At 50.1% G+C, this 12,881-nt stretch overlaps 1 protein-coding gene across 3 annotated transcripts in view; it reads left to right on the forward strand.

The window, feature by feature from the left end:
• Positions 1-7,062: 7,062 nt before the first annotated feature.
• The window catches only part of PLA2G4E (phospholipase A2 group IVE), a 44,660-nt gene continuing 38,841 nt past the window's right edge, over positions 7,063-12,881 (forward strand). For 2 of the 3 annotated variants that reach the window (XM_049706669.1, XM_049706670.1), the window contains exon 1: positions 7,063-7,217. In XM_049706669.1, coding sequence (XP_049562626.1) covers positions 7,122-7,217 — 96 coding nt within the window. In that variant the 5' untranslated portion in view covers positions 7,063-7,121. Of the gene's footprint in view, positions 7,218-7,284; positions 7,860-12,881 lie in introns of those variants that run through there. The other variant, XM_049706671.1, reaches the window with a different exon arrangement.

A 12,881-nucleotide genomic window follows, 5' to 3' on the forward strand; every position in this document is an offset into this window, starting at 1 on the left:
GCTCAGCGGCCATGGCTCACGGGCCCAGCCGCTCCGCGGCATGTGGGATCCTCCTGAACCGGGGCACGAACCCATGTCCCCTGTATCGGCAGGCGGACTCTCAACCACTGCGCCACCAGGGAAGCCCATATTTATCCTTATTTTATATCTTGTCATCATGAAATAGTCACGTCTAATCTGTTGACCAGAAGTTCTGAGACATCTTGACATATTAACTTCAATGGTTGATTTTTTTTTTTTTATCTCCCGTTACTTGGAGGGTATAATATTTGCTTTACTTTATGTTGTCAAAACTGTGTTTACTCACTGTATGTTTTTTTTAATTGAAGTATAGTTGATTTACAATGTTGTGTTAGTTTCTGATGTACAGCAAAGTGATTCAGTTATACTTATATATACATTCTTTTTCATATTCTTTTCCATTATGGTCTATTACAGGATATTGAGTATAGTTCCCTGTGCTATACAGCAGGACCTTGTTGTTTACCTATTTTATATACAATAGTTTGTATCTCTTAATCCCAAACTCCTAATTTATCCCTCCCCTACCCCCTTTTCCCTTTAAGGGAATCATAAGTTTGTTTTCTATGTCTGTGTTACTCATTATATGTTTGTTTTAGGAAATTGAGCTTTATCAATGAACACAGGAACATAAAGAGACATTTAAAAAACATAATGGAGAATCTTGATTTTCCAGGGCAGTAGCATCTCCCAAAAGGCTGAGTGTATGAGGGTTAAGGCCAGAAGTTCCGGGACAGGCTGATTTGCATCACAGCCCTGTCACTTACTATGGTGACTCTGAGGAAGTGGCTTACCCTCTCCATGTCTCAATTAGTTTTTAAAATGAGATCATAATAGTATCTACTTCACAGGTAATACAAGATATGAAGAATAGTCCCCGTCACTTTGTAAACATTCAATAGATGGTAGCCACTCTGTTCCTGTCGGCATCTGTGTGATGGTCCAGTGGTGAATGTACCATAACTAACCGTCTTCTTACTGATGGGCGTTAGGTGTTTCCAGTTGATGAACAAGACCAGCAATGTTCCTGCCCTGAAAAGGGTTACGGTCTGGTGGAACGAGGCAAAAAGATGAACATGATAAATCAACATATGATATATTAAGTTAGATTTGATCTAATTTAACTTAATTAATAACCAGAGAAACACGGAAGCAAATAAGTGGTTGAAAGGCATACATGTTATAAAGGGTGGTCAGGGCAGGCCTGCTGGAGAAAATGACACTTGAGCAGAGCCATGAGAGAGAAGAAAGAGCCAGCTATGCACAGAGCAGAAAGTCAAGGACTTCGGGCAAGGGAGCGGCAAGCGCAAAAATCCCTGATGTGGAAAAGGATTTACCACGTTCAGGGCATGGAGGGCCATGAGACAGACCCTGATATTTAAGGAAACTTAATATATCATAAAATTGGCACCACGGATCAATAGGAAAAGAACACACTGTTTAATAGATGACATGGCTACAAGTGGCTCACTATATAGGGTGAAATAAAGCAGCATCTCCACTTCACAAGCTGAACTGTGTTCAAGGGAAGGAGTAGAATGTGAGAAGCCATGACAAGAAGTAAAAGCCACCAGAAGCTATGGGAGGGTTCTAACCGGGGCTGTCGAATAATCTAGTTATGTTTTTAGGAGATTCTGTAGAGAATGGCTTATAACAAGGCAAAAGTGCAAGCAGGAAGACCAGTTTGGCTAATGCCATAGCTGAGATGAGGGAGATGATGACTCAGGCTGGAGCAGTGGCAGTGACTCTGAGGTAAAGCAGGAGGGAAAATAATTTCACTTGAGTGCAGAGGGCCGAGGACATGGCCTGTTAATACCCTAGGTGCCCATGAGCCCCGAGTTTGTCTTCTTGATTGTTACTTCCCTGAACCCACAAATCCTTTCCCATTCTCTCCCCAAAGAAAGGCAATCTTTATTCAAATTTCTCAGTGCTTTCCAATTTAATAGCTGCAGTGAAATTTCATTTTGGTTTTAATTTCTCTGATTACCAATGATTTTGAGCGTCTCCTCAAATGCTTGTTAGTTTTTTGGGTTTCCCCTCCTATATATTGCAGGTTCAAATCTTTGGTTCACTTTTGTGTTGGCATGGCCGTCTTTTTCTTGTGGAGTATGTAAAAATTCTTCCTATATACTAGACATTAATCCTTTTGTGATTTGCAAATGCGATGCGAATGTCTTCTGTTATTCTGTTGGCTGTCTATTAACTGTTTCTCTGTGTTCTTAGTTGACAGAAACCCTTAATTCTTATGTAATCAAATTTAGAAATTTTTTTCCTTGTGGTTTGTGGATTCAAAATGATGTTTAAGAAATCCTCATCCCCAAGACCACAAATAGACTCTCCTATGTTATCTTCTGCCAACTTCATAGTTTTCCCTTTCTTATGTTCACCCCATTTACAGCCCATCTTTTTATATGGGGACAGGTGAGGATGCTGTTTTATTTTACATTATACACTGAGCCACTCATGACCATGTCACCTCTTAAACAATCTGTTCTTGATTTGTGGTGCCAATTTTCTCATATATTAAGTTCCCTTAAATATCGGGGTCTATCTCTGCCCCCTCTACTTTGTTCCATTGGTCCTATTCTCGCACCAACACCCTACTGCTTGTGTTAGTGTGACTTTGTAGTTTATTTTAGTATCAGGCAGGGTAAAACTCTCCTCTTTACTGTTATTTTTTAAGAGTGGTTTGTTATCCACAGATATTTATTAAGAGGAAGGAATTTGGGATAAGTTTTGGAGGTAGAACGGTGCTTATGGCATCTTTTGCTTTACCCCAGTTTTACATTTGTATGTTTTTTGTTTGTTTGTTTTGTTTTGTCTTTGGCTGTGTTGGGTCTTCGTTGCTGCACGTGGCTTTCTCTAGTTGCAGCGAGCGGGGACTACTCTTTGTTGTGGTGCGCAGGCTTCTCATTGCGGTGGCTTCTCTTGGTGCGGAGCACAGGATCTAGGCATGTGGGCTTCAGTAGTTGCAGCACACGGGCTCAGTAGTTGCAGTGCATGGGCTTCAGTAGTTGTGGCTTGAGGGCTCTAGAGTGCAGGCTCAGTAGTTGTGGTGCACAGGCCTAGTTGCTCCATGGCACGTGGGATCTTCCCAGACCAGGGATCGAAGTGTGTCCCCTGCATTGGCAGGTGGACTCTTAACCACTGCACCACCAGGGAAGTCCCTTTCTATGTATTTAAATCTGGCAACAGGGACTTCCCTGGTAGCGCAGTGGTTAAGAATCTGCCTGCCAATGCAGGGGACACGGGTTCGATCCCTGGTCCAGGAAGATCCCCCATGCCGAGGAGCAGCTAGGCCCGTGAGCCACAGCTATGAGGCCTACGCACCTAGAGTCCATGCTGCACAACACAAGAGGCTGCCATGGTGAGAGGTCTACGCACCACAGCAAGGAGTGGCCCCTGCTCGCCACAACTAGAGAAAGCCTGTGCGTAGCAACAAAGAACCAACATAGCCAAAAATAAATAAATTGTTTTTAAAAATTAAAAAAAAAATCTGGCAGCATTTCCCTATTGGTTTCTAGGTTTTATACCTTGTTTAGGAAAATCCTCCTCTTCCTCATCACTCTCTAATATTTTATTTTAAACCTTCTATAGTGTTATTTTAACGTTTAGATATTTAATCTGGAATTTATTTTTGTGTGGTTGTGAAGTTCATTTTAACTTTATAACTAACTTTATATTATTCCAAATGGTAAGCTATAATACTTTTTCCAGTAATGAATAGTCCATCATTTCATCACTGATTTGAAATACTTCCTTCATTGTATAATGAAATTCCATGTGTACATAGGGCTGTTTCTGGGCTCTGCTTGGAAGGTATTGGAATCCAGAATTCGTTGGCAAGAATGGAAAAGCATTAGACGTGTTGAGCAGGAGAATGACAGGTTGAGGGCGTGGTTACGAAGCTCACTGGCCAGCCTGGTTTGTGGGGCAAAAACTCGTGAGAGGCAAGAGGCTGAGAATCAGATGCTGCTGATGGGGTGGGACGGAAGGGACAGGCACCCGAGGCATCTTGAAAGAGGAAAGGTGAAGAATTCATCCTTGCTGGTTCTCCTGGGAGTGATGTCGGCTGAGTCACTGGGAGGAATGTACTTTCCAATGCTGGGTTACCTGAGACCAAGAGGCGGCTGGTGAAGGCAGCTCCTGGTCACCCTGATAAATGGGAGCCAGTTAACAAGACCCCCGGACACAGTCAGAGGTGGAGGCTCAGAAGAGCAGGTTGGGGGGCTCTGGGGAGATCTCAGGCTTTCTGCTCATTAGGGAGGAAAGGGCAGTGGGTAGAAAGAAACCAAGTCCCCTCCACTTTGTGCGGAGATGGCTTCAGAATTTCCGCATGAAGGAGCTCTGGAGCATCAGATTGTGTACCAAGAACACTGCTGTAGCTTTAATTGTGGGTTCATTCAGAGACACACTGGATCAGAGGAGGGGGTTAGGCTCCCGTCACCCCATAGTTGGACGTTACCTTATGCCTGGCACTCCCCACCTTCCCAGCCCACTCCCACAGCTCCCACCACCAAGGCCTCTGTCCCTTCCTGCCCTACTTAGAGTCCACACTGGACAATTCACCACTTAACTCAGCCCTCTCTGCTCCCCTCACTAGATCACAAATTCTTTGTTGTTTCCTTCCCGACTGCACCCTGTCAGCTCAGAGCCAGGCGGTAAATGCTGGCAGGCGAGTCCACTCTGTTTGCTGTTGCACCAGCTCCCACCTGGGTCAGAGGCTGTGTAGAGGGTATGGAGGAAGAAGCTTCCACCCCACCTCCTGTTAGCTTCCCATTCAATCTGATTTCATTCAGCTAAAGTGAGGCCCCGCTCTTGAGGAGTTTATGCACAATGAGGAAATACAAGGATTGGAGACCCAGAGTTTTCACAGGCTGCCGAGGATGGATGGAGCGGGGTAGGGTGGGTGTTTGTGGCTAGGCTCCTTCAGTGAGAGGAGGATCAAGTTCTAGGCTTTGAGGAATGTTTTGGAGTTTGGGGCTTGCCCTGGGCCCATTTGATGGTGAAGGGTGGGGGAGTGGAGGGAATGGGTACCAGGCGGACACCTCCGTTGGGGGGAGTGTCCCCCTTCCCTCACTATAGCCTCACCACATCACATTCAGGACATTGTAGTGCTGTGGGCTGGGCTGTCTACAACATGAATCACCATTGCCTTCCGAAATTTCAGCTCTGATCATGTCACTGTCCTGCTCAAAAACCATTGATGGCTCCCCATTGCCTAGAGAATAAGTCCAAATTTAAAGCACACCTTTTATTTTTCTTTAATTTTTAAAAATATTTATTTATTTATCTGGCTGCTCCAGGTCTTAGTTGCAGCACACGGGATCTTCCTTGCCATGTGCAGGTCATTTAGTTGCAGCATGAGGGATCTAGTTCCCCGACCAGGGATCGAACCTGGGCCCCCTGCATTGGGAGTGCGGAGTCTTAGCCACTGGACCACCAGGGAAGTCCCTAAAGTATGCCTTTTAAAGGTCACAACTATGGGGGCCTAATATATCTTTCCAGATTTGTTCCTTCACAGAACCTCCCTTCTCTCTGCCCAACTTCCACCACCCTCTGTGTCCCACTCTCCACTCCCCCATACCTCCTCCCACACAACTCGCTACTCTGATACCAGCCCACTTACATACCTGAGCATAGCCTGCTTTCTGGCCTCCTTATTCCTGTTCCTACTGCTCCTTCTTCCCATGATGCCCTTCTCACCTATCGTTAGCTACTGCAATCCCATCTCTCCTGCAAGACCCAATTCAGATGCTGCCTCTTCCACGAAGCCTTCTCATGCCCACTCTTTCCCTTCCCAGCTGACACTCATTTCCCCGTTTCTGTGCTCCGCAGCCAGTTATTAGGTCTGCAAACCACAGATTTTTACAAATGTAAAGGGTTTCTATTGCTCCTTCTAGGATACCCCCGTTACCACAGGAGACTCAGACCTCTGAGCTTCTGAGGGGTTGGAAGCATTTGGTTCCCCAGCTGGACTGTCAGCAGCTTCAAGCTTAGACTTTCCTCTCTTAGTAGCACGTATGCAGTAGGTGCTCACTAAGCGCTGTGAACGAAATTGAATTTGGTAGAGTCCACCGAGGGGCGCGGATGCTGTTTGTGTCCCTGGCAGTGCGCCATGGCAGCGGCAGGGAAGGGTGCAAGCTGGGAGGGGTCCAAGTTAAGGCCCCATCCCCCGTCCGGAGAGCCTGGCAAGCAGAGAGGAGCAGGGTGGGGATGTCCTCCACCTGGCATACGGAGAGGCCCCACAGATACCACTGACCAGGTTCCATCCCTGCCTTCAAGCCCAGTCAGCCCTGTATTCAGATCTCACCCTTAGTTTCATAAAATCACTTTAATCCATGGGCCGGAAAAGCCGGTTGTGGGCCCCCAGGCAATAGCTCAGGCAGGAAATTCCCAAAGCTCCCAGCTGCACAGCTGAGCAAGCAAAGCTGCCTCCCCAGACCCTTGGAGTGAGCCAGCCACCAGGACAGAGATAGGGATCAGCTGCATGGGGCGAGAGCATCTCTGAGCCCGGGCAGGGGCTGGGCTCACCCTTTCTCCACCTGCCTGGGAGGGCAGGGACCACTAGCCCTTGACTCTCTCCTCACCGGGGATTCAGGCGATTACTTTCCTTCTTCATCCTCTAACTTTGAGTCCTGGTCATGGTCCCTGCCTCTCCTGAGGTCCCTGCCTACAGCTCCTGGGGCACTGAGCCATGGGGCTAAGTAGAGTTAGGAGGGAGGGCATATCCCCCAGAGGGGCACCTCTGAGCCATGACCTTGACAAGCTGTAGAGACAGCTTTTCCAAATCATGGCTGGGCTAATCCTGAAGTCATGAGGGTCCAGCAGCCTCTTCCTGCCATTCTCTGGGGCAGTGGACAGCCTGGTCATTCTTCTTGGGGCAGCAGACCCCTGACCCTGCTGGTCCCCGCATTTCCAGGATCTGAAGACCTGAGGGTCCCTTGATACTAAGAGGCCTGTGCCCAGGAACCCCATCTGTCTACCTACCTAAACCCCTCCCCGGGCAATCTGAGACACTGCCAAGAGTCTTCCAGAGGGCGGGGCTCTGAGTAAGGGTATAAGTTCCCCATCTCACTGCCCAACGGCAGAGCCACACCATGCTGCAGAAGGAGACGCTTGTCTTAGCCTCCCACCACCCGTCACACCCAAGCCAAGCAGAAGATGGCAGGCCCTCCGCCACCTGCACCTTGGAGGTGAGGGAGCAGGGCTGGGTGGGTCCGGAGCTGAGAGCAGGAGACGGGTTCAGGGAGGGCTGGGGGCACCGCAGACTCCAGAGACGTGGAGCACCTCGGCTAGGGCAGCCCCTGCCCGGCACCAGGGGACACAGTCTGGCCCAGTTGGGGCTGGGCTCCTGGGTGGATGGCCCAGCTGCGGATACCCACGGGCTTGACAAGACTCTATGGAGTGGCTCAGGGACGTCCTGGGCCCAGCAGCACCCAGGAGGACAGTGCTCAGCACTGCTGGGGGTGCGTCACATTTGGCCTCTCCCAACGGTGAGCAGGCATTTACCTTGTGGACGTCTTGAACTGCCTGCTGGGAGAGTGTGTGGTGTGGTGTCCGGTGAGGATCGGTACCATTGCCAACCTGTCTCCATTGGCCACGAGGCACCCCTCCTGGGTCTGTGGTCCAGACTCCTGGGTCTCTGCAGCCCCTCACGGCCTTGCAGAGACACCCCAGGTTCATGGGTCAGGTTTCCAGGGCTCTAGACCAGCTCTGCCTTGGCTTTCCCATCGTCTCTGTCTTCCAATTTGCTGTAGGCATGCCATGGCAAGGGCTGTCAGCAGCAACATCTTCCTCCTTACCTTCCCCCGGCCCACACTAAATCATGGAGTGAGGCGAGTGATGCCCTGAAAGTGTCTTGCCCCTTTGGGGTGGGAGGTGGAGACCTTGCTCAGTCTCCAGGGAGCCCAGGAGGAAAACCCCATGCTGTATGGTGCCTGGTGTCCCGCCGCCTGGGCCAGGATAGACGTTGCCTTCTGGGCTGTGTTCCTCCACAGCCCTCAGGGGGCTGAGGTAGCCTCTGGTCCACACGTGCTCCTGCCTCTCCTGTCTCGTTGAGTCTCCTGGCGCTTGGGCAAGGAGAAACCTCCACAGAGGGACAGAGCTTACCTTGAAGCGGGAATGAAGCAATGGAGAGCTGTGCCCATCCCTCTCAGGTCCTGGAGGGTCCATGACTCAGAGCTGGGATTTCTTGCCCTGACCTCTCACCTAGCCTGGGTGATAAAAAGGAAAACAGCCATAGTGGCTCCTCCCAGGTGACCCCTGGTCTGGGGTGCTGCTCAGACTAGCAGGGAAATGCTCTGGGATCCCACAGAGTTCCCATCCCAATGCTCTCCTTTTAGGGAGGGCCCTTGCCTCCTGGAAGCTATCGCCAGGCTGGTCTGAGCTCTGACACAGGTGTTGCAGGGAACTGATGGATACATCCAGCTCTCTAGGGAGGAGGAGGTGGCATCGCCAGCCGGGCCTGCCCTGAGAAGCCCCGCGGAGGGGAGTTCCCACAGGTTCCCCGGGAGCTGTACTCCCTCGTCAGCACCCAGACCTCATGCGCTGGTGTGGTTTGGGTATGTCTGACCCTAACCACTTCTGAAACAGGGTTGTCAGACCCTCCTCCCAACCCTCACCCGCACCTGGGAGCCAGGCCCTGGGAGCCCATCTGTAACTAAATATTCTTCTAATTTGTGATGATAGCTAGTTTCTTGGGGTGTGAGGACAGTCCCAGAATGGGAGCTGAGGGTTTTACTCCTGCCTCTGCTATTAACTAGTCTAGTGCATGACCTGGAGCAAGCTTTTAACTGAGTTCGTTAATTCACGGTGAGAGCCAGCCTCCAGGTGGACGGAGAGGGCTCTGCCCTGCAGTCAGGTGGATCTGCGTCTGAGTCCCGGCCCCGCCCCTTCTGGGCTGTGTGACGCCATGTGAGATGCAAGCTCTCTAACCTCGGTCTTCTCCTCTGCAAAGCAGGATAACAGTACCTTCCTCAGAGTCTGGCTGGGATGTGCGGGGGGCGGGTGGTAGTTGAGAACAGATGCAGCAACCCCAGGTAGAGCAGAGCCCAGCGCACTAGAGGAGGGTAAGGAATTGTATTCCCAACTTCCCCGCCAAAGTCCTATCTCTAAAGTGAGGGTTTGGGAAGGGGTAATATTGGATTGCACAATAGCCAGTGCTGAGAGTCAAGCTCTTTTCCATATGAGCTGGCAAGATACCCCTGTCCTGAGGAGTTTTTGGGGGAAATGGAGTCCTGGCAAGTCCAGCCCCAGGGACCGAGGTGAGGGAGGAGGCTGGAGCCAGGTGTGTCTGCAGCCTGAGCAGTGACTTCCCAGCAAACTACCATCCAGCCACCCTCCCTGCACAGCTGTTCTGGTTATTAAAGTGTCTAAATACACTCCTCCACTGGTTGCCAAATAATCCCTGCCTTCAGTTCTAGCCCCTCCAGGGAGTGCTCCCTGGTCCTTATCCCAGGACCCTCCAATACCCCCATGAACTGGAGGATTACTGCCCATCCCAACTCCAGGGCCGCAGCCTGGCCATGCCTGTTAAACTTTCACCCTGATGCCCAGCCAGGGCATCCTATTGGAAGGATGAGCTTGTCTAAGTCCCTGAAGTTCTTACCTGGATCCCATAAGCTACCCCATACACTTGGGTTCCGTAAGCTCACTGGTTTCAGGTTCCCATAGTCACAGACTCTGTACTTTGATCTATTACGTCTTTCTACGTCTTTCTGTTCATTACCTCTGGGGCCATGAAGTTTTGCTTGTGTCTAGCACCACTCCAACTGAGCTGATCATATCAGGAGCAAAATATGTACACTCATGTTAATCCCAGAAGGTCATCTTTCACAGACCTCATTTCTGGAATCATCTGGGCCCAAGACCCGAGTCCCATGTTCCCACTGCCTTCCTCTCCGCACCGCCCCTCTGGGCTGTCTCTCAAACCCTCCAGGCTCTGGCTCCCTGCTGGCAGATGTAAGAGTGCTTTGCAGAGTGCTTTGCAATTGGGTGTCTTCTGCAAATTCCTGGGCTAAAGGTGTAATCTGAGGCTCCAGAATGACCACAAAGGAGCCGTCTGTGGCTGCTAGAAAGCGAGAGCTTCTCCAAGTACCCTTACAGTTCTGATGTGCTCTGTCTGTTTAAAACAGAGAGAGGTGATGAAATGTGTCAGAAGAGCACTGTAAATAGAAGGACTGCCAGAGTGTGGGGATTATTTGGGGGCTTTGGGGGAATGAAGGGTGAAAAGAAGACTCTGCCGGGAAAATAGATTTTCAGAGGACAAGACCAAGCATGAGGAGATCAGGGTAAGCAGCACCTGTCTTCGTGTTTGCCCACGGTCGCTTTCAAGTAAGGTGACAGTATAATTGTGGTTATGAACGTGGGCTTAAGAATTAGAATTGGATTGAAACTCAGTTTCCTTTGATTCTAGCTGAGTGCCTGAAGTCAAAGGACTTAGGCTCAGATTCTCTATCTGTAAAGCAAGGCTAATAGTAAGATAAAATATAGAGATTATATACACAACACTTAGCATTTGGAAGACACTCAGCAGATGGTAGCTGTGTTGTTAATGGGGCTGAGTTAGAGTAGAAAGAAATGGTCAGCCTCGTTGGAAGGTATCGTGTTAGATGACAGCAGAGAGCTTTTCCTGGAAGGCAGGGAGACCTCAAGTGAGGTCCTGCGGGAAGCTGTAGATGCTCATTCTCTCCCAGCGAAGACACAAGGGAGCTGGGCAGGGCCAAGGGCAGCCCCTCCTGGAGGCAGGAGAAGACCTATGATGGCCAAGAGGATCGTGACCCTGGGTTCAGAGACATGAGGAGTGACCCCTGCCTGGGCTGAGTCCTCAGGCAGCTCCCCTCTTGTAGCCCTCTAGCTGCCTTCTGAGAAAATGGGCCAGGGGGAACAGGTTTCACCAGAATTGCTCTCCTGGATGAAAGCTGACTCCTGCCTCCTCACCAGATCAAACCAGGACACACGCTCTGCCCAGGTGGGGAGTGAGAATGACGAGCCCACGTGCCCAGAGGCTGAGCCGTATTTCCAGAACCAAAAGAGAAGCAGTGTTGTGACCTTTGGCCCAGTTACAAAGCTCAAAAGGCAATCCCATTAGAGCAAGTTATTGACCATGAATATATTCAACATTTCAGAGTTAATCTCACAGAAGGAATCCTCAGGCCTGTATGTGTCTGCCAGTGTGGCTTTTGTTCCGATTGTGAGGCAGTTGTTGGGGAGAGAGGAGGAAGAAGCCCTAAAACTGACGTATGTATCTATCTCAGGGACTAAGCAACTGTCTTCCCAGCCGTCGTCCTATTGTTCCTGGTCAGAATTAAGCCCCGAAGAGGCTGGAAGGACAGCCATCAAAATAACAGTTCTCATGACAAGGAAAAAAAATTTTAACTATGTGTGATGATGGATAACTAAACTTCTTGTGGTAATCATCTGGCAATACTAAATACATATATCAAATCATTATGCCGTATACCTCAACCTTATACAATGTTATACGTCAATTATTTCTTAACTTTTAAAAAGATGGCAATACCTCTATTATAAAGGTTTTATGAGGATTAGAAACTATAAGAGAAGTGTCTAGCAAATAGTAATGTTACCAAATGCAAGTCCGTGGACCCGATGCACAGTGAGGCCAAACAATACCAAAACGTCGGAGTTTGGAGCGGAGGAAAGTTTATTGCAGGGCCATGCAAGGAGACTGGTGGCTCATGCCTTAAAAATTCCCAAACTCCCTGAAAGCTTTCAGCGAAGCCCTTTTATAGGAAAGGTGAAGGAGGGGCATGGTTAGTTGTTGCAGACTTCTCGGTGTCCGAGCCTTTGTTCTTGAGGTCAGGTCACAGTCAGGTCACGATGTTCCTGTAAACCTCCACCAAAACAAATGTTATTCTCTCTTCTGACAAGAAAGGGCAAGGTCCCAAGGCTCAACTTTTGCCCTCTGAGGTCCAGCCTCTGGTAAGTGGAGGGGGTCCCTACGTGGGCTGGTTCCCTGCCTGGGAGTGTTGGACCAGCCTCCAGTCTGGGTCCTCGCGCCAGTGCCCAGGCCTGGCTGAGGAGGCAGATCTCAGCTGGCGGTGTCCTCAGGGCAAGATCCCCAGACCCTGCACAGATCTCATCACTGAGGAAGCCAGGCACCCAGGAACCAGCTGGCCCTCGGGCTCCTCAGGCCACCCAAACAGGGGTGGGTCCCACGGCCTGTGACCCATGGAGACCCCGCCGCCATTAGGTCACAGAGGCAGGGACTGCGGAGAGGTTCACTGCTGCTTCGTGGCCTGGGCCCGGCCAGTGGGTGGCCATGGCAAGGGCTCTGGAGCTCTGCGAGACCCAGCACCCAGCCTGTCCCCCAGGAGCCCAGCTCACCCACTGGCCTGAGGCTGGAGGGCCCTGGGGAGAAGGCCGCTGTCCACCTCCACTGCACTCTCTGCCCCAGGACCCCCGTGAGGCTGACTGAGTGGGACCTCTAACCCCTGAGCTCAGGGTCTCGCACTAAGGGTCGGTGCCTGCCCTGCCCCGCTCTGCCCCGCCCCTACTGCAGTACGTGTTCAGTAGATGCTATTACAAATAGTATTATCTCTGATAACCGCCAAGGCAGATGAACTATCTGTGGGCAGTCTGAGTTGAAAATAAAAATAATTATAAATAGTGACCTTTTCTGAGTGGTGGCATTATGGGGACTTTTTTCCTTCATACTCTCATGTTTTTCCCTAAATCCCAATGTTATATTGTTTTTAATTTTTATTTATTTTTTTGTCTGTGTTGCGTCTTCGTTGCTGCACACGGGCTTTTTCTAGTTGTGGCGAGCGGGGGCTGCTCTTCGTTGCAGTGCGCAGGCTTCTCACTGCCATGGCTTCTGTTGTTGTGGAGCATGG

The sequence above is a fragment of the Orcinus orca genome, chromosome 2, assembly GCF_937001465.1.
Source record: "Orcinus orca chromosome 2, mOrcOrc1.1, whole genome shotgun sequence".
Taxonomy (NCBI): Eukaryota; Metazoa; Chordata; class Mammalia; order Artiodactyla; family Delphinidae; genus Orcinus; species Orcinus orca.